Raw genomic sequence first — 25369 nt, forward strand, 5'->3', positions numbered from 1 at the left:
CCTCAATCACCTGAAGTGGAAGTTCATTCCAATGATCAACCACCCTTTCTGGAATACTGTGTACAATTCTGGAGGCCTCATTACCGCAAAGATGTGCTGAGACTGGAGTCGGTCCAGCGAATGGCCACCCGGATGGTCTCAGGACTCAAGGACCTCCCGTACGAGGAACGGCTGGATAAGTTGCGGCTATACTCTCTCGAGGAACGCAGAGAGAGGGGAGACATGATCGAGACGTTCAAATATCTCACGGGCTGTATCGAGGTGGAAGAAGATATCTTCTTTTTCAAAGGTCCCACGGCTACAAGAGGGCATCCGTGGAAACTCAGGGGAGGGAAGCTGCACGGTGACACCAGAAAGTACTTTTTCACCGAGAGAGTGGTGGATCGCTGGAATGGTCTTCCACTTCAGGTGATTGAGGCCAGCAGCGTGCCTGATTTTAAGACAAAATGGGATCGTCACGTGGGTTCTCTTCACAGAGAAAGGTAGGGGAGGGTCATTAAGGTGGGCAGACTAGATGGGCCGTGGCCCTTATCTGCCGTCTATTTCTATGTTTCTATGTTTCAGTGAAGAAATACTTCCTGGTGTCGCCATGAAATTTCCCACCCCTGATTTTCAGCAGATGCCCTCTTGTGGCCGAGGGACCTTTAAGAAAGAAGATATCCTCTTCTACCTCGATACGGCCCGTGATATATTTAAACATTTCAATAATGTCTCCTCTCTCTCTACGTTCCTCGAGTGAGTATAGCTGTAATCTTTTCAGCCGTTCCTCTTACGGGAGATCTTTGAGCCCCGAGACCATCCTGGTGGCCATTCGTTGAACCGACTCAACTCTCACTCAACTCAACTCTCAGAGTTGAGTCGGTTCAACGAATGGCCACCAGGATGGTCTCGGGGCTCAAAGATCTCCCGTATGAGGAACGGCTGAAAAGATTACAGCTATACTCTGTGAATAGCTAACCCCTGCGGCCGGCTAAACAACTAATGCCTGCTCAATGCAGGCGTTGGCGGCTAGCGCGGCAGGCAGTTTAACGCGAGTTAAACCCCTACCGCAGCTTGATAAAAGGACCCCTAACTTTTTCCTCCTCCAGTAAATTAAACTGACCTACCCAACGGATCAGTCAGGGATGATAATTAGATTAGACATACGAACAAAATTAGCAACAGAAAAGTTTTAAGCATCGAACATCTTATGTTACCTCACTATAATAGGTTTTTGATTGTGAGTCAGTGTTTGTTACATTACATTAGTGATTTCTATCCCGCCATTACCTTGCGGTTCAAGGCGGATTACATCCAAACTAAAACAAGAATTACATTCAAAATTTGAAGGAATAGAATAAGCGATGTGATAAAATTTTAAGGTAATAACAATGTCGGGTAAAAATAGTTATCAACGGGAAGTAGAAATTTTTAGGAGATAGGAATAGGGTGAATTAAGGGGTACACATTCAGGGAAGGGGGGGAGGGTTATTTCTGTCATCATTTGATTTTTAAATATTTACACTTGGGACGGGTGAGAGGATGGAAGGAAATGGCTACTAGGGTAAGGTTATTGGGGAAATCTATGTGTCTGTATTTTATAAAATTTTCATTAGGTGGGTGGGAAGGGGGAGGGGGAGAAATTGATTGGTTATGTATATTTGAAAGTTAAATGTGGTTATATTGACTTATTATATATGATATATTTAACTATTGAAGATTGTTAAATCAATAAAGATTTTAAAAAAGAATCGAACCAAGGGATTTATACTGTAACACATGAAACCAGAGCTGGGATTACAATATTATTTGAAAAAAGAAGAGGTTTCCGCATGATATGAGGAATCTGAGGTTGGTGGGTGAGCTCAGCTGTAGTCTTTAATGCCATTAACCTTCTAGTCGACCATTAAATTAAACTGCATAGCTCAGACTTCCAGAGCAGCCGCTGTATCCTGCGAGGGCTTTTGTTTTATGCTGATATGAATTAATGCATTAAAATCTGGTCTCATCCTCGTTATCAATTAATGAAATAGCACATGGAAGCAAATCAGGTTTAACAAATTGGGTGGACTCCGCTGGGAGTCACTTTAGCAATGACACTGCTGTTTCGTTCTGAACTGCGATATTATGATTGTAAGACATTCCACTCGTATCTGCTTACAGCGGTTTTATTGGATTTTCACACATTCTCTGTGCACGACCTTGGTTTCCACACAAATATTATCTGGAAAAGTCCATAGTCTGTTATTGGGACAGACATGGGGGTAGCCGCTGCTTGCCCTGGATCGGTGGCATGGGATGTTGCTACTCTTTGGATTGGCCACCCTGAGGACGGGCCACTGGGCTTGATGGACCATTAGTCTGACCCAGTAAGGCTATTCTTAGGTTCTTATGAGGTGCTCTGCTTAAATTTACCATCAGAAAAAACAAAGAAGGCAACCAAGTCACATCAAGGTCTGCGTGGGGGAAGCCCACAGTGCCAAACTTCCCTCCTGGCGCGGTTTTTCCGTCGGTGTGACAGTTTTGGATAAGTATTGTTTATTTTTGGATGTGTTCTTCACTTTTTGGTATGGTTTTTGATTTCGTTGTGATTTTGTGTGTGCTTTTTGAGGGGGTTTGGCTGGCAGGGTTTGTGTGGGGGTCGCTTGTGTTGTGTTGAGTTTTATTTACTCACTTTGATTGTTGATTGCTTTGATTCTTGCACACACAGGGCGCTCGATGATGGTGTGTGGGTGGAGGCTTATTGCCTTGACCCAGAAGTGAAGTGTCGGAGCTGTACTCCTATCAAGTTTCAAGTTTATTAAAATTTTTGATTAATCGCTTAATCTTGCTTCAAAGCGATGTACATACATAAAAGAAAATATTTAAATTACAACTTTAAGATAAAATTGCATTTTTAAAATTAACAATAAAACAATAATTAATAAATAACCATTAAATTAAAAAAAAAAAAAAAAATTAAATGCAAATTAACAAACATGAATGAAGGTAAAAAAGGGGAAATGAAATACAATTTATAATAGAAAAGAAGGTAGGGAAAAACATAAGGATGGGAGTTCAAAGAATTGTCGAAAGCAGCATTATTGAATTCAAGGGAAGAACTTGTTAATCAAAAGCATCTTTAAATAGGAATGTTTTTAAGTTAATCTTAAATTTCTCAATATCGTGTTCTTTCCTTAAGTATATTGGCAGAGAGTTCCAAATTTGTGGAGCAGTAACAGAGAATATATATTGTCTTCTAGTATTAATGATTTTGAGAGATGGAATTGTTAATAAATGCTGTTCGTTGGATCGTAATGTTCTATTTGTAGAGTAAGGAATTAGTGTATTAAAAATAAATGCAGGTATCACTGAGGGTTCACACTGAGAGCGCCCTACAACATTATACAGTGTGACATGCTTTTTTGACTTGGTACACTGTATTTGGTTGATAAGTTGTGAGACAGGTTGGCACTGTGGGCTTCCCCCACGCAGACCTTGATGTGACTTGGTTGCCTTCCTTGTTTTTTCTAGTTTAGGATTTGTTCGGCAAATCAGGAGTGTCTTGTTGTTGGAAATTTACCATCAGGCAATTTGGCCCATTACTTTACAGGAACGTATAGATTTTTCAGCACACTGTTCAAACTCAGTTTGTGATCCAAACCAAGGCTAGAAACTGGTTCTGAAAGTGTCCAGTTGGTGAAATAAAACCCTTTACAATGTACCTTCTGCGACCTTCAAATCTGCTCAGTTTTAACACTCGGTTTAACATTTTCCTGACCTCAGCTACTCCACTGCGAGCCCATTACGCTCACATCAAAGGTACAAGCTTGATTACAATTTCTGTTTAAAACATTGCTGCAGGCGATACAGGAAGCAGAAAGAACAGCAGCCTTTCAGACTTCAGGTAAGCTCACTTAGGCCAGGTCAGAACTTACTCTTCACAATTTCCTTCGCCTTTTAAGCAAAGCTGGGCTTAAAACACGTTTAGACTAGTTCTTGGAGGAAAAGTCTGTAAATCGTTATCAAGTCATAGTAAATGATGGCAGATAAAGACCTCAGCGGCCAATCCACCTGCCCAATAGTTACGCGCATTATAAATTCATGTGGTTGGGGGATTTGCAAATTTTAAAGACGCTAAAAAGATAAAAGCATCCACTGGGCAAGAGATTTTCTAACATAAGTCTGTATATTGCACACTCAGCTAGAAAAGAGATGACGCTGGTGCCTTGAGCTGCAAGGTCAAGCAATTCACGCTCTTCCCGAAACCTTTCTTCTACCCACGCCTGTCCTGGACTGGAGCTTTCTGGCTCAGAGCAGCAGCACCCAGTGTCTCTGTTTACAGTGTCTTGTACAAATATGTACCAGGTTATTAGGTGGGGGGGGGTCCATTTCCATCTGAGCTCCCTTGCCCAGCTTTCACACACGCCTACTTCCCACTGTCGTGTCAGATGCAACAAGTCTGAACCCTGTTGTATTTGTTACCCATGTGTACTACACCTCCCTCATCATTCGCGGGGGGATACGGGCAGAGCCGGACCGCGAATGCTGAAAAACCGCGATTATCCGACTCTGACCCACCCCCACCTCCTGCCACCATCCCGGCCTTACCTGGTGGTCTAGAGGGCTTTCGGGGCAGGAGCGATCTTCCTACTCTCCTGCCCCGTGCAGATCGCCATCAGGAAATGGCTGTAGAGAGTTCCCGACGTAGTCCCATAATATGCAAAAATCACCTCTATTCCCCACTAACAGACCTAGGTCAAGAAGCAAAAGCAAAGCACACCAGGGCCCTGGACTCTTATGAGCCCTGGAGTAGTTAATCCATCATCCCTCCCCCACTACACTCTTGACAGGAAAACTATTATATCAGATGCATAATGTACAAAAGAAATCCCCCAAAAAAGAACAGAGAACACCCCTCCCTCCCCACCCAAATAGCACAGTCTCATAGCCAATTCAAATGAACTACCATCCACCAGAACTATCACACACACCCACCCCCAGGTAGTCTCCACCCAGTCAACAGCGAACAGCCCAACCACGTTAGTAATGCACTATGGCCTTTGGGATGCAAGGACTGCAAATAGGGCTTCCAGATGCTCATGAACAAAAGCTTCCGCGACCCCTTGGCATCCCTTGCCTCCCAGGTAGCCAACGGATGCAACTGGTTCCACCCATGCCAGAACGCCGGGGGAGGGGGGGGGTCCTGGACCGTCCAATTGTAGGATACATTTACGGGCCAACAGGCTCATTTTCCTACCAAGATAGGGAAGGGTTTTGCAGGCCTACATTTCTGGCGCCTAGGGTCCTTGCGGAATTGCAACTAGCGTTGCCGAAGTCTGGCGTCACCCCTAAACACACCCACTTCCAGGCTTCGACCTCAGTAGGTGATGACAAGCACCCAGAGGCCGCTTAGCATCGCCTAATTTTTTTGTTTGTTTTGACAAGGTTTTAATTGTTTTTTTAATAGCATGAGCAATTATCACACCAATTAAAACCTTTAAGATAGTCGCAGGTAGACGCAATCTAGGCACCTGCCAGTGACTACCTTTTGGTGGTTTTTTTTTTGTTTTTTTGAGAATCCGACCCTTTGTTTATAGAACACACAAATTCAACAACCACCACCGAGAACAGCAGCCACTGCTCTCAATGCTAGCCCACCTGTCGGCGTCTCCGAGCCCCAGCGAGGTGTTGCGCTGCACGGTCTCCCGCACCGCTGCCATCCCATCGGGCAGTCGATTCAGTCTTCGTGTGTAAAGTCCCACACCTCCGTCCGTCATGTACCTTTCAATCAGAGCAGGACAGTTAGTCACTGGCTGCAGTGTGAATACGTTCTCAGAACTTACAGACACGCGGCGTCCTACAATATACAGAAACAAGAAACAGGCTGGCAACAGGGAAATTAGAACAAGGCGTAATAACAACACAACTGTGTGTACATAAACAGGCAAAAAAGAAAACATCACACACGCAGCACATAGGAATTCAAATATATTTTTCCATCATCAAGAACATTTCTGCCTCTTGCATCAGTAAATTTCAAGATCTTCGATCGTCCCGGACCTCCCCTCCTCATCCACATTCATCAGAAAAGGAGTTTGGTCTACACAGGAGTAGAAGGACCACTGCCTTCATTATTTTCTCAGGACTGAATTGACCGAGAACAACAAGAAAACTGCTCAGGGTCAGACAATCCCACAACCTTGACTGTGGCACCAGTTGTGTAATCACTAAACCAGCCTGTCCTCGACTCCCACCCCATGGAATCAAAATTAAGCAGCAACAGAGAGAGAGAGAGGAGGCGGCTTTCGGATTCCTTAGAACAGGGGTGTCAAAGTCCCTCCTCGAGGGCTGCAATCCAGTCAGGTTTTCAGGATTTCCCCAATGAATATGCATGAGATCTATTTGCATGCACTGCTTTCATTGTATGCTAATAGATCTCATGCATATTCAGTGGGGGAATCCTGAAAACCCGACTGGATTGCGGCCCTCGAGGAGGGACTTTGACACCCCTGGCCTTAGAAGCTGAAGAAATTTGGGGAAATGGGCATTTGTTCCACTGAGATAGGCTCCACCTTGACCAACATGAAACAAAGCTACAGATGCTAAGAACCAAAAAAAGCTTCTTCCAAACAGTAGCATAGTAAGGGGAGGGGGAGCAGGGGGGAGGGTCCACCCCGGGCCCCATGTTTAACTGTTAATGAAGCACTGCACTATTAACTCCTATTAGTTCACGTCTTCAGAAACAGGTATCTAAGGGGTTCATTTTATAACAGGGCACCAAAGCAAGAAGTCCAGAAGACAGTAATTTAATCCTGTTTTAAAATGATAATGTATTTTCCTAACACAGTCTCCCCAAACAGTGTGCAAATTTACACCTGTTCTAAAAATGACAAAGCATACTTGGCACTAGAGCACGACAAGGGGACACTTTTTCCCCCGTCCCCGCCCCATTCCTGTAACCGCACAAGCCTCGAACACTTATGATTTTAAAGCATTTGAGGCTTGTGCGGATGAGGACGGAGCTTAGGCATTGGTGGAATGAGGCGTTATGACATCACAATCTCAGCTCTAGAATGTTGCTACTTAGGATTTTAAAGCGTTTGAGGCTTGTGCAGATGAGGACGGAGCTTAGGCATTGGTGGAATGAGGCATTGTGACATCACAATCTGAGCTCTAGAATGTTGCTACTTAGGATTTTAAAGGGTTTGAGGCTTGTGCAGATGAGGACGGAGCTTAGGCATTGGTGGAATGAGGCATTATGACATCACAATCTCAGCTCTAGAATGTTGCTACTTAGGATTTTAAAGGGTTTGAGGCTTGTGCAGATGAGGACGGAGCTTAGGCATTGGTGGAATGAGGCATTATGACATCACAATCTGAGCTCTAGAATGTTGCTACTTAGGATTTTAAAGCGTTTGAGGCTTGTGCAGGTGAGGACAGAGCTTAGGCATTGGTGGAATGAGGCATTATGACATCACAATCTGAGCTCTAGAACGTTGCTACTTAGGATTTTAAAGTATTTGAGGCTTGTGCAGATGAGGACGGAGCTTAGGCATTGGTGGAATGAGGCATTATGACATCACAATCTGAGCTCTAGAATGTTGTTACTTAGGATTTTAAAGGGTTTGAGGCTTGTGCAGATGAGGACGGAGCTTAGGCATTGGTGGAATGAGGCATTATGACATCACAATCTGAGCTCTAGAATGTTGCCACTTAGGATTTTAAAGTGTTTGAGGATTGTGCGGATGAGGACGGAGCTTGCAGGAATGGGGCAGAGACAGGAAAAGAACTCGCTGGGACCGGAAAATGAGTTCCCATGGGGACAGGGAAAAATTAGTCCCCGTGTCATGCTCTACTTGGTACAACACAACTCTGCTCAAATCATGATCCTGGAAATAGGGAAACTAGGGCAAGAAGCGTACTTTCAAAGAAATCCCCTCTCTGTATATATAAAAGGCATCATTCAATTATCCCCTTTAGGCATGAAAAAGTTCTTGCTTTTTCAGTTTGAATTAAGGAACACCCCAGAACTGAGAACAGCTGAGAGGCAACGGTTTCTTTCTCAATATCGTCTTCAACTGTCTTAACAGTTTTTAACATTAAAAGTATAAAAAGTTACCTGGGTTATAGTTATTTTTTGCCGTGCATTTCAGCAGCTTAAAAATGCACACACGTCTCCTCTTGCTTCTTGAATGTCTGGTCGCTTAACTCTTCAGGAAAACAACAGCATCCCGAGTTCTCAGCTTTTTTTTTTTTTTTTCATACAACTAAACCGTCATCTTCTGCTTCACGAGAACACATTCCATCTCTTTTCATAGTCACAGGGCAGCTTTCCCCGGTTGTAATTCTGCTTTCTTTCCTACCGCGGAACAATCGGTCCCTGCGTAAACCACTGTGTTCCAAGCAACGCTGCTTCATCAGCCCCATGGCCGCATTCTGCTTTAACCTCGCTGACAAATGTCGCTGGTTGCAAGACTCAACCAGCTGTGAAGCCAGACACAGTCATTTGGCTCCCACGAGACAGAAAGATTCAGCTTGCAACCGACTTCCATGAGCTACATGGGCCTGCCCAAGAGAAACAGAGAAAGATCCCCCCGGAGAGTATTACAAAGAGGTTGCTAGGCTAGGAAAGCAGAGGGGAGGGCTCTGTCCATGGGGGGCATGATACAATCCTCCTTAATAAATTGCACAAACAAGGCAGACCGGAGAAAACTAGTCTGTGACATGAAGAAACACGTAGCACTCACGCTGACGATTCCAGACGGGACATTTTCTGAATAGTTACACGTTTAACAGATAGTATCTATAGCTCTTTCGCCCCTTCACCTAACAAAGAGTGTTCGACGTGAACTTTTGAGACCAGATCGGTTTTTCTTCTGTCAAATCCATTTCATCAAAAAAAAAAATCAAGTAGGGCAACCCCCACCGCAAATATCTGTTCATCGCTAAACTTTTTTTATTTTTTTTAAATCTGCATTTTACATGACATTACATTACAGATTTCTATTCCGCCATTACCTTTCGGTTCAAAGCGGAGTACAAAAAGAGTTATGGAAGAAGGGTTACAACGTTAGATCAGAAAGGTTTCCAAGAGAGGGAAAAGTAGGATCTGGGGTTAGGAAGGGGATGGTAAGAGGGGGGTTAAGCTTTATTAAGGGGTTTCTTGAAGAGTATAGTTTTTATTTCCTTTCTGAACATCTTGTAGTCTGGGGTTGTTGTCAATAGGTTGGAGACTTGGTTGTCTATCTTCGCTGCCTGAGTGGCCAGTAGTCCGTTGTATAGTTTTTTCCGTTTTACTTCTTTGATTGGGGGGTACGTGAATGGGGTGTGTGTTTTTCTATGCCTGGTAGAGGTGGTTTGGATGATGCGGTCATTTAGGTAGATTGGGCTGTCTCCATTTATAGTTTTAAATAGTATACAGTAGAATTTAAATTGTATTCTTTCCTGGATTGGAAGCCAATGAGAATTGATGAAGGCCTCAGTAATGTGATCCTGTTTTTTTCAATGAATAGACGAGTCTCAGAGCTGGATTCTGAATTGTATGTAGTTGTTTAATCATTATTGCAGGGCAGGGGAGGTAGAGGATGTTGCAATAGTCTAGGATAATTGTGTTTTTTCGAAAGAGAAAGGAAGATATGTAGGGAGATCCACTTATTAACGGCAGTGTATGGAAATGAGAGAGAGAAAAACATAGGCACAATTGTAAGCTCTTCTGAGCAGGAACCGCCTATTGTACGTTGATCGCACAGCGCTGGGTACGCTTTTCAGCGCTATAGAAATGATAAATAGTAGTAATGATGGTGAATAACTATCCAGTCCTAATTCACCAACTAAGTAAAAAAACTCTTGAGAGCATGAGACCAACTGGACGTTCCTGTACCACATGGCTCAAAATTGTATTGGGGAGTGCTTGAGTACCTGAATGTAAACCCCTCAGGGCTCCTTTTACTAAGGTGCGCTAGTGTTTTTCGCCCACGCAGGAAATTACCGCGCACTACGCTTCTAGAACTAACGCCAGCTCAATTTATTTATTTATTTAGATTTTTATCCCGTCCTCCCAGCGGCTCAGAACGGTCAACAAGCAAACATTCACACTGGAGTACATTTTGACAATACAAAGACTATACAGAAGTTTAAATACAAGGACTATACAATAATTTAAGTATAGGTTAAGAATGGAGAAGAGAGGGTAGAGGGGAGGGGGGTTTTAAGGGAGTGAGGCATAGACTGTGGTTGAATTTTAGTTGAAGAGGAGGTTCTTTACCGCTTTCCGGAAGGTCATCAATGAGTTCTGTGGTCTGATTTGTGGGGGGAGTTGGTTCCAGAGTTGGGGGATGAAGTGGCTGTAGGAGTTTGTAGGTGGTTTCTGACAGGAGGGACCTTCCTGGGGGGGGATGCATAGGCGTTTCTCCATTTCTGAGCGGAGGGGGCGAGTGGGGGTGTACAGGGTTAGCTTGGATTTTATCTTGATGAAAAAAAACCAACAGATGACGTCCTCTTCTAAGCATCTTTAAATTGAAAAAGCATTTTTTTAGTAACATGATTAATTTGATTAGATGAAAGTGAAGAATCCAGAATAAAACCCAGAATTCTAGATGAAAAATCAATTTTCAGTGGCAGCTGCAGAGAACAAGATTTAGGGAACAGGTGGCAATATGGAATCTGGGAGATTAACCAAACTTGATAGCTGCCTTGAGGTGATGAATGGATGGTTACCTGGATTGAGGGGGGGTGGGTGTTAGGGTTAATATGAGAGACAGACTGGGTTTCCCGACACGATTTGCTTTTCAAAACCTGGACAAAGTTCCGGGTTTTGAAAAGCCATCCGGACATGCCCTCTTTCCGGGTAACCCTGGTAACCCTAGGTACATAGCGACTGCCTTGAGACCTGCAATAAGAAGAAAAGCCTGGCCAAAAGACCACTGAAATCGCCAGATTTTAACAGCAGCTCTGGATTTTGAAAAAAGGCGGCTCTTTCTGCAAATACACTGGCAAAGAGTGTTTGGATTGTAAGCTCTTTCGAGCAGGGACTGTTTCTTCTTTTCTGTGAGTTTGCAGCGCTATAGAAATAATTAATAGTGGTAGTAGAGAGTTTCACAGTTCGGGGGGGGGGGGGGTCAGGCAAGGAAAACAGGCATGGCGTTTATAATCAAATTTCAGGACAGGAGAGCAAAAAACGGTCAAAGTGCAGGAACATAGGGGTTAAGCAAAAGTTCTAAACAGGTAGAATATCCATCGACAGTGTGTGAAAAGCCATCGTCCAGGGCTTATATTTAATCCTATCTGAAACCGGCGGCCAGTGCTGCTCTTACAGGAGAGACGTAACATGACGAGAGCATTTGGCTTTACATAAAATTTTGACAGCTTTATTCTGCAAGAGTTGAAGTCAGCTGCACAGATGAACCAAAACAGCAGCTTAGTATAATCAAGTCTATTAATAACAAGTGCAGGATGTACAAGTGGTTTTTTTTTTTACTATTATTATTAAAGAATTTTTACATTGTTTCATCACAAAATCAAAGATGTGTAAATTATCGTATATAGAGAGAATATACAAACTTTACAGGAAACATGTAGCCCACATTAACGAGAGGAAAGTGCTTATTATCATAAGGAAATAATTAAAGGAATTAAATAGGATATCTTCTTAACTTCCCAGGAACTAAATAAAGTATATTTATTTATCTCCCTACACTTTGAAATCAGAAACAAACAATTCAAACCTTATTTCTCGTTAGCCCTAAAGAAAATGTTCCAATTGTATTGGATCCAAAGCACATTAAGTGTTCTCTTTTTTTGCGTTCTGAAGTTCAAGATTTAATTTGGATCTATCCTTCGTCTAACACCTTGCTGCATAACATACTCAATGCTTGAGGGAGAGGAACTTATCCTAAGCTCCTTCAAGAGGGCTACTTTATTAAACGTTCAAAGAAGAGTTTTGGCCCAAATATCGACTCATCATCTAAAGACGAGAAGTTAAAAGCCAAGGAGAGATCTGAACACTGACCGATGGCATCAATGTCAATAAACCAAAACTGTTTAAGTAGGAGCTGGTGTGATAAATAGATTTTGCAAATGCAGAAAAACTTTTACAAGCAGATGATCAGACATGAAATAGGGAACGTGAGGATTCTGGCAGTGATGCCGCTTTCTCAACTAAGAGTAAGATCCAACGATGACCTTCAATACGAGCAGGTGATGAGCAGAGCGAGGAAAGGTCCATGAAGTTGATACAATTACAAGGGGGGCACTGAAAAGTTCTCAGCCCAACCACCCAACTTCCTAAATCCTGAGCATTGTTTGGCCACTTATCTTATTTTGTTACGTGAAATGAGATTCTTGTTTTGACATTGATTCAGGTCATTGACTGAACCAGATCCACGTCATTCTCTTCTTCGCTGGGCTGAGAACTTTCCAGCACCCCCTCATAACAACATTCCAGAGCCGAGATTGTGATGTCATAATTTCCACCAAAGCCTAAGAGCCAACCTCATCAGTGATGTCACAGTGGCTTGATTGTTCTATACGTGGCTCAATTTTATTACATACGAGGGGATAATGAAAAGTTCTCAGCCCAACCAACCAACCTCCTAAATTCTGACCGTTATTTTGCTACTGTAGCTGAAAAGAGTGTTCTCTTATTTCCTTAAGTGCCAATTTGCAGAAACAAAATTCAATGTTTTGGCATTGTTTCAGATCATTGATTGAACCACATCCATGTCATTCTCTGCCTGGATGGGCTGAGAACTTCCAGCACCCCCTTGTAATGTCATCAACTGCAAGATAAGCTTTATGAGGTTATAAACAAATAAATTACGCTACAAACAGTTTTATTTACTTGGTCTCTCTGGACCACATACAGCTGGTTTTGGATACGGTTTCCAGACACGTCTTTATGAACGCTTTTGGATCAGAGGCATCTCAAAAGTTCATGTATTACAACATCTTTATTTGTGGACAGGTTTCACGAGCTAGCGAGGCTTTTCTCTTGTCCTGTATCTATGGCTGGGCCCTAAGATTGAGGGTTACTGGAACTGAAGCCTTTGCTTTTTCACATTCTTTGCTTGCACTTTTTTCTCTTTTTCAATTTGTGTGGAAACAAAAGTATTTCAAGGCAAAGGATAAACCTCTCAGCAGAGTAGGCAAGTAAAGATCTTCCCCCTTCTATCCTATTCCCCTCTATCCCAAACACACCTTTGTGAAACATTGGTCAGCAGAAAAATACTTAACACTTATGAGGAGAAAAAAGTCACAGAAAAAGCAAGCCAGAACCCTAAAATAAACCACATTTTAATGATTATTAGTCATGTCCCATTCTCTGCCTATATAAGGTATGTGGTGTGTGGGATACATAGCTGAGTCGGCAAGATTATAAATAATTTCTACTCACTGTGATTGGAGGGAGGGAAAGCAAGCAAGGAGCGAGAGATACACGTGGGAGAAATACACTGAATCTTTGGAGCACATCATGACCAGACAGCTGAAAATTATCTGCAATCCAGAGATGCTGGGGATGACTTTTAGAAAGCCAATGCATTCAAATGAGAAGATATTTCCAGGGGTTTTCTGCTTTTGAACCGTATTGTCACAATCAGCCTACTTTTGAACAAGGGAAGGGAAAGGGGTGTGGTGGACGGACTCTGGTAGTTTTATTCCAGGCATATGGGGCTGTGAGTTGAAAGGAACGAAGTCTGGAATTGGAAGTGCAGAATAAGGGAGGAGATAAAAGCAATTTATTTGAGGAACAGAGTTCTCGGGGAGGTATATAAGAAATGCCGCTGCTGGGTCAGAGCAGTGGTCCATCGTGCCCAGCAGTCCGCTCCCGCGATGGCCCTTAGGTGTGTAAGGAGAGACAAGACTACCGAGGAAAGTGAAAATCCAACTTGGAATGGGGCAAAGAGAGGGCGAGTAAGAGAAACCCTAAGAGAAAGGTGAAGGGATGCAGAGAGAGGGAGGAGAGAACAGCAAGAAAATACCACGGATAAGAGGAGGAGATGAGGCAGGTAGAGAATGAGGTTCCCAGTTTTTGGAGGAGGGAGAATCTTAAAGGTAACAGAAGAGGGCGAGAAATGGAGGCTAGAAGATGGAAGGTGGAAAGCGGGGAAAGGCAGGCGGGGAAGAGGAGAAGAGCAGTTGATGAGAAAAGCAAGAAGCAAAATATTAAAGCCGCAATCCTCACGCAATTTTACGTCGGGGCCACTTTGAATCCAGACGAGAAGAACCACAAAATATCTTCCTATTAGGGACTGTGGCTCAGTTTACCTAGCAGGTGACAAAAAACATCTATCCCTTCAAGTCCACTTGTCATTGTCTCCTCAAGGAGGTAGGCATTTCCAAAGGCCTTAAAGCACGTGGCTCTCCCCCTATCCACTATCTGCTCTCTCCCTATCCACTTCCTGCTCTCCCCCATCCGCTTCCTGCTCTCCCCCTATCCACTTCCTGCTCTCCCCCCTATCCACTTCCTGCTTTTTCTCATGAGTGGTAAAGAAAACCCAGAACGATGACCAAGGCCTTGCAATAAAGAACACTATTAAAGGATCCACTTTGAAGAGAGGAGAGAGAGAGAGAGAACAAAATAGGAAAAAAAGGACACCAGAGACAGAAAAAAAAAGAGGAACATACAAGACCAGAAAATGAAAAACATGCTGAGGCAGAAAATCAAGCCAGAGGCACCCGACTGTTTTATTATGTGATGAGATTTTTAATAACTCATCGGTGTAAAACATTCTGGGACCCAGTTCAAAACCTTACACTGGTATGTGTCTCCCACCAAGACTTTACATGTTGCTAACATCTGGATTATTTTATAGCTGATAAGAAGTTTCTGGTGCGTAAGTAAGAACATAAGAGTAATCTTACTGGGTCAGAGCAAAGGTCCATCAAGACCAGTAGCCCGTTCTCACGGTGGCCAATACAGGGAAGAGGCTGCCACTGCCGGAGATAGGAGCAGGAGAGTCGGGCCCGAAAACCCCCCCCCCAGTAAAAAAGAAAGAAAAAAAAAAAAAGACACAAAACGCATGCGCAGACCATCTGCAGGGAAAGCAGATGATCTGCGCATGCGCGGGGATCGCACACCAGCGATCCGGGCAGGCAGATGAGGATGTTCCTCCGATCACCCCCATCTGCATATTTCACTTTTCTGAATTCGTCAGACCTGCCCGGATCGGGCAGGTTAGAGAATCTGGCCCACAGCAGTTTCATTTCCTTTATTGTGGGAAAGAAAGCCAAAGTCTTTGCTAATTAGGAGAGGTGTCAAAGCTACATTTTTTTTACCTTTATGTTTTTGTTTTATTTCTACTTATTACCTTGAAGAATGGACTAACACGGCCACCACACCTTTTCACATTGTAAACAGGAAAGGGACATTTGATTTAGAGAACGGCACCTCTCCAAAAAAAGACAAGATTAACAACCCATAAGAATGAAAGAATGCCAACAAGTCACTGCCTCGGCCAATAGGACCTACGAAACCAAAATCAGCCGAAAATTCCCCAGGCCTATGGACCATTTTTTTACAAAGCTGCCTCTGATATAAAACCACCTTAGCCTGACTTCCAAGAAAAAGCACACAAGAGAGTTCAGAGAACTAAGAATCGTGACCTGAAGGCGTCCAAAACATTACACTTAGGTTTCTGTGTATTCATAAAGTTTGCTTTATCAATTCTTTGCCAAAAAACACTCTAGAGTATTTTTAATTTAAGGGAGAAACATGGAACAGCAAAGCTCGAGCTTTGCTGAAAATCTGAAATCACTGAAAAACTGCCTTTGCTCTAAGCAACGCCACATGGGAAATGCTTTAGAGCCAGGCATGCGATCCGCCAGGAAACTCGTCTCTCTAGACTAGCAAATCAAGTTAGATCGCACTTCACATGACCTGGGCTGGTGTTGGACACAGATTACTACTGCAACCTAGGAGTAAAACCATTTGTCTTTAGCGCTACATTTATTTTGGCTGTGATAAACTTTTGGCTTAACTGAACTACAAAACTGGTTTGCCAGTAAAAACACACAGTCCACAATCTCAGACACACGCACTGGATACACGCTCAGGTCATCCAACAACGAGCTACTCACACTATAAATAACATGTTTGCACTTGTTTTCACAAAGCATGGAGGAAAACGGCATTAGACGTAGGCTCTATGAGCCCTCTGATCTTCCGTCCCTGTGGTACAAAGAATCTAACATAGTGGCTAACCCCACACGGAAGATATAAGCTTCATGAACAAATTCCTGACAACAGTTCAACTCCCTTTATATAAGAGCCTTGGGAATCCCTTCCCTACCTCTCCACCCATGCCAAGTTTTCATTCTACACAAGAATTTGATTTTTTTCCTTTTAAAGTAAAGCTTCCCAGACTGCGAGTCGGGACCCACATTTGGAATCATGACCTGGGTGAGCTCTTATTATTCTGAAACTTCTGGTTGGAGGGGGGGAAGGGGTCACCCAATTTTAATTTGACCGCGATCGTGGCATCGCAGCCACAAAAACACAGATAATCACGGTTTTAAAATTTCACATCACATTCAAGATTCTGCCATTAGATGGCATCACATATCCAAAGAGAGACCCCAAAAGCATCCAAAAAAATGCAAATGACGTTTTTCTCATAAGTTTAACAATGATCTTGCTGGAGGGATCTATAAAGAGATCAAAAAGATGCTTACTGGGAAAAACACAGGTCCGGGGCAAAAGCTTTCTAAACTCACAGCCACTGAATATCATAGTAGTATTAATAAAAATATTAATAGTGAGAAAGGGGGCCCTCAGTCCGAGATGATAAGCTCTGGAGAGAGGGTACAAAGACCCACTCAATTGCTTAAACAAGCCATCGGCCAAGAACGCCACTTTTTAGCCACACACCAGCATCCGTGTGCTCGTACAGTGAATAGCCTTTATAATGTGCTTGAGTTGGGAGTTTTTGTTTGGGGTTTATTCATTACCTTTCTCTCTCGCTCCCTGCTTAGTTAAGCCGAAGCGATGCCAAAATTTCAGAGGGGGATGGCCCTGAAAGACTTACAATTCTGCTGGTTTCTTAGCAAGGGTGAGTTATTTGCAAAAAGTAGACCGGGATAGAGAATTCTGTTAGCCACCTTGATACTAAAGGTTTTGTTGTTTGGGGACACCATGAACGTTTTATAAATAAGGAGTTTTTCTCACATCATGCCAAGAGGAAGAATGCTGAGTATATCCACTCCCATGTGTTTATCAAACCAGTCCTATGGCCAATCCTGTTTTCAGAATGTCTACTGCAAATAAGCAAAGATCTACAGTGCATTCAAAACTATTGCATGCACAGTCATTCCCCTCATTGCATAACAAATTAATTGCACATGTAAAATTATAGCATACTTCTATCCCTGTGTAAATACCAGCATCATGCCTCTGCTCTCTCGGGTGTACTCTGTATTTTTTTTTTTTTTAGCAAGGCTTTTCAAACCTTGTTTTTTTCCCTTTCCTCCAACCAAGACATCGTCCGGCCATTGAGTTTCTCCTCATATGTCTTGGAGAACAAACCCCATACCATTTTCATCTGTGCCACAAGACATATGCAGAGAAACTTAGTGACACAGACATTCAAATATTTGAAAGGTATTAATCCACAAACAAACCTTTTCCAGAGAAGGATAAGCAGTAGAAATATATATATTGATCCACCCTATATCCTGTGTGTCTGCCATAATTTAGATTGCAAGCTCTTTCGAGCAGGGACCGTCTCTTGCGTGTTTAATGTACAGCGCTGTGTGCTAATAAGCAGTAGTAATAGTAGCAGTGGAAATAGAGGGTATGAATTTAGGTTGCAGGAGGGCCAACTCAGGAATAACATCAGGAAGTACTTTTTCACAGACAGGGTGGTAGAAGGCTGGAATGTCCTCCCGCAAGAGGGGGTAGACATGAAAGCAGTAACATAACTGAAAATGTGCAATCAAATTGTACAGTGTGCGGCTGCAAGGGAGCATTTGAAGTCGGGGGCTTGTCTGGCACATCTTCAAGAATATTTGCAACTATGTGCCTAACCGCCTTCAGTTAAGTGTACGTATTTACACCAGCCACTGAATTAGCGTACGTGCTCACACCTACAACTAGACAATTGTATATTGATAGTTGTATATGCTGTAATTTTTTTGGGTTATGTATATTGTGTTTTATTGTTTTCTTTCTAAGAGATTCTGTATGTTCAATCTGTACGCCCCTAGTAGAATTGCTAGAGCAGTTCAGAAATATTTTAAAATAAATTGCTAAATTTGCACTGAGCGCACATCATCCAGGTACCCGACTTTAGAGCTTTACCCCCCAAGAGACTGGTTTCAAAAGCACTGTGGAAAGAGGTTCTCATTTTTAACCGAACGGCCAGGAAGGGGTCATCCTCGGTACACTGCTCAGACTCGGCATCGAGCCATTTCAGAGGCTTGGAAAGAAGAAACAGATACGTAAGTTGTAGGCGATGTCTACTTAGCGGATTACCTAAATCTTTTCCTTTCAGGTGAGTCACGTTCAGGCATGCTAGGCGGCTAAAGGGATTCACCAGGCTAATTTTGCGCTGCCCTGAGGAAGGCAGCACAGTGCTAGGAAGACAGACACAGATGCATTGAGATATTATACAACTCATGAGAGGCCTCTGTTTCAGAAGAGATGGAAATGAGCAACCATGCCCTCAGCAAATTTTGGTGAAGCGCATGAGGACATGTCACCACCTTGTGGCAATACTGAATATTACAGACAAGAACCCAATACATAACGGAGAAGACAAGGTTTTATATTCGTCTGTCTTTCAGCCTCCCTAGGATTTGAACGCCACTGAATTATAAGGACTTTGGAAGTGCCCAGAGTCCTGAAGAACACCACAAACACCATCTGCATAGAATAACCTCCCCAAATTTAGGAAGATATGGCATGACGCTTGATCACAACTCTCCCACAATAATTTATGATTCACTGCCTTATGTGAAAGGCAGTTTTACAAAGCCATTTACAGATATAGCAAAACTTCCCCCAACCAGCAGGAAAAAGCGTGCATGCGCAGCCTGACCTGCGAAGTTTTAGCAGCACTGAGCACAGACTTCCCGGGAGCAGGGTTAGGCCAGGGACTGATAAAACAAGTGCACTTTTGCATTTTCAAAGCTACAAACACTTGCATTTATAGAAAAAGCAGGTACCAGTGTCTCTGGAGGTAATCAAAGTGAAGGTTTGTGTCTACTTTCACTCTGAAAACGGATGTAAATACCAGAGCTAAAAGGTACCTGAAAACTTGCACCAAGATGGGCAGTTTTCAACATGGTCCTCGTAATAGTGGCAAGGTCCTTTTTTTTAAGCTGAGTGCTGACCTATGAACTGGCCCAGAGGAAACTGCTTCACCTGGTTAAGAACAAAACTGAATCCTTCGCTCACCTTTCCAGAAAAAAAGACCAACTTTTGCATCAATCTAAATTAAATTAAACCTTAAGTTTGTATAGCGCATCCTCTCCATAAAGATAGAGCTCGGCATGGTTTACAGGTAATTCAATAAATGAGGGAAGGACATAATAAGAAATTGGAGATTATGAAGAGGATAGCTAGCTTTACATTTTAAATATGTAGCTTTACGTTTTGGAGAAAAGCCAGGTTTTCAGATGCTTTTGGAATAATTGGAATGAGCCTAGGTTCCGCAGCGGGGCAGGGAGGTTGTTCCAAAGCTCAGTGAATTTGAAGAAAAGGGATTTCCCTAATTTACCTGCATACATGATGCCTTTTAATGAGAATGAAAAAGAGAAAGAGAGAGAGGAAGAGAGAGAGAAAAAAGAGAGAGAGAGAGGAAGAGAAAGAGAAAAAAAGAGAGGAAGAGAGAGAAAAAAGAGAGAGAGGAAGAGAAACTAAACTAACCCTTAAGTTTGTATACCGCATCCTCTCCATAAAGATAGAGCTCAGCATGGTTTACAGGTAATTCAATAAATGAGGGAAGGACATAAGAAATTGGAGGTTATGAAGAGGAGAGCTAGCTTTACATTTTAAATAGCTTTATGTTTTGGAGAAAAGCCAGGTTTTCAGATGCTTTTGGAATAATTGGAATGAGCCTAGGTTCCGCAGCGAGGCAGGGAGGTTGTTCCAAAGCTCAGTGAATTTGAAGAAAAGGGATTTCCCTAATTTACCTGCATACATGACGCCTTTTAACGAGGGGAAAGATAGTTTGAGTATGTGGGCGGATCTGGTAGTGTCAGGTCTCAAAGAATTCCAGGATAGTGGAATTAGGGGAGGAAGAATGCCATGTAGGATCTTGAAAATTAGGCAGGTACATTTAAAGTGAATCCTAGAAATCACCGGAAGCCAGTGAAGTTTTGACAGAAGCGGGGAAACATGATCGCATTTGCTTTTTGCTATTCCCTCCCATCAGTGACTTATCGAAAGTCACCTTCTCCACCTCCCCTACCTTTTTAATTTTCCAGGTGAGAGCAGCAGCACGAACTTGCTGCCCGCGTCGTGTCAGCTATCCCTCCGACGCCACTTCCTAGGCGCAGGGCCCGGAAGTGACTTCGGAGGGAGGCGACACCGATGCGGGAAGCAAGTTCATAATGCCGCTCGCGCAGGAAAATTTAAAGAGGTACAAAGGACGGGGCACATGCGTGCGGCGGGGGAGGACGGGGGCTCGTGCCCTTTACAAAGACCGCGTCTGGGGCGGACCGCTCCCCCTCTAACTACGCCAGTGCCTCCCATGCTTTAAGGGTTTCTTCTGGCTCCTGCAGACCAAACTGCGACCCTGTTGAAAACACACGCTTTTTGACAAAGGCAAGTCAGAGTTTTCAGTGTTACGAGGATCAAAGAACTGTTCCAACAATCAAGGACGATACATTAAAAAAAAACCCAAGTTTAAAAAAAGATGGCGTTTCTCTCAGAATGGTGTCGTATACCACTTGGCACCACTTTTCACCTAAGGGGGAAATAATTTCAGACTACCTACTTCAAAACGTGACTTACAAACAGTAGACATGCCACTTATTAATGATCAGGTTTGGATGGTAGCAATCAGATTAGAAACGGTGCATTAGATGCCAATATTTAATGCAGAGATAGACAGGGCTGCTTACCCACTGGTGACGTCATCCGTCCTTATATTCTTGCCCAACACGTCTCCGTCGCTCATGTAGCCTGTGGCATCCATGTTCATGCCCTCCATTTCGATTTCCTCGCCACCCTTGTCTGAGATGTCGGCATGGCAAATGGTACTGCCGCGGGAAGCCAGCTGTCTCCTCAGAGGTGCCGAATACATGTAACGGCTTGACTCGGCACTGATGAAGCGGCTGGCGTTGGCTCTGGGGGGATAGCCATTGCCCGTGGACGGGGCGTCCCCTGCCTGAAGGCGAGGGCTGGCCTGGCCGAGCCTCCACGATAAAGGCGTTGGCCTTCCCGTCAAACTCAATATGCTGCGGCCGCTTACTTCAGTGGTGACGTTGGTGTCAAAAGTGGTTTCCAGCGTGCTAGAAAGCAATTACAAAGCACATATTAACATCTATAGGGCTAGGAGGTTGTCATGAATGCACTGTGCTAATTTTCAAAGGGGGTCTCTGCAGGAACAAAAGGGTGTTTTATAAGTCCCTTCCTCCAACTCCAGAGAAAACCATGTACAGTACACTGCATATATAACAGGAAAAGGGGGTCATGGGTGGGGAGTTATTGTGCAGGTTTGAACACATATGCTGCACCTACAAAATGCAGTGTAAGAGGCCCACATGAGCAGAGGCTGGGTGAAGCATGGGCAGAACCTGGGTGAAGCATGGGCGAAGCCTGGGCAGAGTTTGAGTGGAGTTTGGGCGGAGTCTGAGTGGAGCATTGCAGGGGAACAGTTATGGGCATAAATTATACAATACTATCTGAAAGGACCATGACCTGCTAACAGCAGGGTGGGGGAAGGGTTTGAGGGTTGGCGGGAGTTTTTGAGGAGATAGGATAGGTGGCAGGGGATCGATGGGACACATTACTTGTTAATAATGAGTGAGTAGACTAAGGCACAGTGAACGTTCCGATTGTTTTATTCTTGCTGTTAAAAGTTATAATTGTTTTGCACCCCGACACTGTATGCTATATTTGCTGTTGAAAGCCAATTTTTTTTAAAAAGGTTATAGAATGTTATAATTTATCAATCCAAGCGCCCAACATTTACACCAGCTCAGTGGCTGGGATAAGTGTCATCACACCTAAATTAAACACGCATATTTTTCCTGTAACGTTAGTATTCTATAAAGGAAAACAGGTGACTATGTTCCTTTACAGAACAGGCTCCAATCAGGCACCTTCTAAGCATCTGAATCTAGGCACCTCTTTACATAAATCAATTGCCTATATTTGGATGTGCTGTTGAATACTGGGCTCAGTGATTCTATGTTTGTGTGGAGCGAGGGGAGGGTGTTTATATTTTCCCCCACCTCCCGACGTCAAAAAATGTAAAATATGGTGAGATTGCAGATCGAGGAGTTACAACACAGTAAAATGAACAATAACAATAGACATGACAGTGAGGGTAGGAGGCAACACCCCCCCCCATTCCACACTTGTGCTTTCCCTCCCCCGTACCTCTTTAAATCTTCACCTGTGCGAGCAGTTCTCTGACCTACAGTTCATGCTGGTGTTGGCTTTCCCTCTGATGTCACTTCCTGGCCCCATTCCCTCTGATGTCACTTCCTGGCCCCACAACCTGGAAGTGATTACAGAGGGGAGCCAGGCCGGCGCGAGTAGAAGGCTGGAGAATTTGCTCGCACTGGAAAAGATTTAAATAGGTATGAGGAAGGGGGCAGGGGGGGCATGAGTGTGGTGTGGGGAGTTGGAGAGGTGTTGGCTCCCCCACCAAGACACCGTCCAGGGCGGTCTACCCTCACACCCCGCTTTATTACGCCACTGGGACACGATGGTAACGACAACTGTAGACCTTTTTATGTGCTCTCAGGCCCTGAAAATTATAGCCCTGGTGTTTGATTTGCCACAGCCTAGGAGTGCAGTGAAGAGTTCAGTTCTCAGAGGCCTCAAGTCCCGTGCCTAAAATAACCTGCTTTTTCTGTGTGTTATAAACAGGGCTAAACATTTTAATGTTGCTTCATAAAAATGTCTCCAGCGCCTAAATTACCAACAGTGTATTTAATGTCTAGCGAAGGAGTCAGAATATGTGCTTGATATAACTGGTTATATATAGGCCCATCTGTTAATTCCAACACTGCTTTATATCAAAGTAACGAGGTTTGGAAGAAATGCAAGAAAATCATTTCAGCTGCCCCTGGATTCTGTCTAGGTTGCCCGTGTTTGGGCGTGGATCCCAGATTCATCATTTAAGCACTAGCAATCAGTTAATGTAGTTAAGAAGCACTTAATTAGCAGCAAAGAAAGATGACCAGCACCAGCACCAGCACCTCCATCGCGTTGAACGCAGACACTGAGGATCTGCGGCGGTTCAAAAAGGCATTCCACATAAGACTCACAAAATCCAGGGTAAAGCCTTGTACTGGAGATCTCGAGGAATCCAGCAGGGACCCCCCCCCTCCCACTCCCCTCCGGTCCTCCGCAACCGCCACACATCTGTGCTTGGAGGGCTCTGAAAAGGGACTCTTCTCTTGGGAATGCATCTATTGCGGATCCCCAGTCCTGGAGGACTCAAAGGAGGCTGAGCCCAAGGCTCCCGTCCCTCCCCCATGTGCTCCACCGCACACGGGACACGGACGTTCCTCTGCTGGCCATCTAGTGCAAACCTGGCATGAGATAGGGGTAGGAAGCCCAGAGGGGTCCATCCAGGTCAATTTTAAGTAAAAATCGAGGAGGTCTGAGGCAAATGGAGGCGTTAGAGAAAAAAAAAGCCTGTGGATGGCCGCCGCCAGTAAAATTGCGCCAAAAACGGATCGTGGGAACTTCCCTGAAGTACAAAAATTGCAGGGAAAGGGGTTTTAGAGGTGGGAGACCCTGGCTCTGTCTGCAATTTCACAGCTAAGATAAATGAAGAGCTCTGCCTCACCAGATGAACTAGGGTCAGACTGAGCCTTAACCCCCCAGAAAACCTCATGCTGCGAAGGGGGAGAGGACCACACAGCCGGCCCATTAATAATCCGGTCAAACATCCTGCGGCCAAGCTCCTGATAATTCAGGGATGCGAGCAGCTACGCAGGGGATGGTCCTTGCACTCAAAAACTACAAAAGCAGGCTGGCTAGCTAGGTATCCCTGAGGGCTCATCCTGTTAGCAGCAGACTTCCACAGCATGAGTCAGTGTCTTCTCCCAGGCCGAGGAGCCTCCAACCGAACACTTAGAAAAATACCTGAAAATAATAAGATCGCAGAGCAGAGCAACTTGCTTGCAGAAAAAAAAACTGAGAAGGCAGGAGCAGCTCCCTGGGAAGGAGGCGAAGTTCAAAAGATGACTGACAGCCGTTATACAAGTAACTTGCGGGTTCAGATGTATAACCCTAGCGTTCAGGACCACTAGACACACTGCACCAGAATCAGGAGTTACGTGTGAATCTTCCCTACACCCTAATCCAGGGGTCTCAAAGTCCCTCCTTGAGGGCCGCAATCCAGTCGGGTTTTCCGCAATGAATATGCATGAGATCTATGTGCAATGCATATTCATTGGGGAAATCCTGAAAACCCGACTGGATTGCAGCCCTCAAGGAGGGACTTTGAGATCCCTGCCCTAATTTATACAATGCATGTCACAGTGTGTTAATTGCAAAGAAGGCGTGGCCTTGGGAGTGTCAGGGGTGTTCCCAGATTTTAGGCATGATGCTATAGAATACCTGCATTTGTGAACCTGACTGCCATGCGTTGGCTGCCACTAATTACACCAGTCTATGGCAGGCCTAAATGCTCACACTCAAATTTAGGGGCGACGTGTGCCAAGTCGGTATTCTAGAAAGTGCCCTTTACAGAATGCTAGTTTAGCACAGATTATTCTAGCATCTGCATGCCATTTATTGAATCTAGCTCTTAGGGAGGAAAGAACTCAAATGGTAATGTGTACAATTCTAATTAGAGCTCACCCAAAGCCCTGGATGTGAATTACTAGCATGAAAAGATCCAAAGAGATGCGGGAATTATCCCAGCTGTATTGGGTGCCACCAGCCTGATTAAGAAGAATTTCTAAGTATATCTTGAAATGCTTCCCGTGCATATTAACTGCTCTGATCTTCTGGAGATGGCACAATGCAAGAGCTAGGGTGATCATTTCCAATATACCCTACCTAAACATATGAATCAGAACCAGAACTGGATACCAGTTAGGTACTGAGGGAGACCTGCGATCTTCACCTTGATGGTAAGCCCTATACCCATTTACCCATGCATGACTTGGGTTCCTCTCAGGCTGGACATGGTCTCCTCCAAGTTCTGACGAAGGTCTGCTATGTTCTTCACCGTTCTCAGCCGTCGCGTTTCTTGATCCTCTCCTAGAGAATGGATGTTTT

General features: G+C 44.0%; 1 protein-coding gene across 10 annotated transcripts in view; it reads right to left on the reverse strand.

Moving 5' to 3' along the window:
* Nucleotides 1-25369, reverse strand: part of NAV2 (neuron navigator 2) — a 268615-nt gene that overhangs the window by 128143 nt on the left and 115103 nt on the right. For all 10 annotated transcript variants that reach the window (XM_033928185.1, XM_033928184.1, XM_033928183.1 and 7 more), the window contains 3 exons: nt 25243-25351; nt 21022-21411; nt 5620-5742 (listed from right to left, as the gene is read on the reverse strand). In XM_033928185.1, coding sequence (XP_033784076.1) covers nt 5620-5742; nt 21022-21411; nt 25243-25351 — 622 coding nt within the window. The remainder of the gene's footprint in view (nt 1-5619; nt 5743-21021; nt 21412-25242; nt 25352-25369) is intronic.

This window comes from Geotrypetes seraphini, chromosome 19 (assembly GCF_902459505.1).
Source record: "Geotrypetes seraphini chromosome 19, aGeoSer1.1, whole genome shotgun sequence".
Lineage (NCBI taxonomy): Eukaryota > Metazoa > Chordata > Amphibia > Gymnophiona > Dermophiidae > Geotrypetes > Geotrypetes seraphini.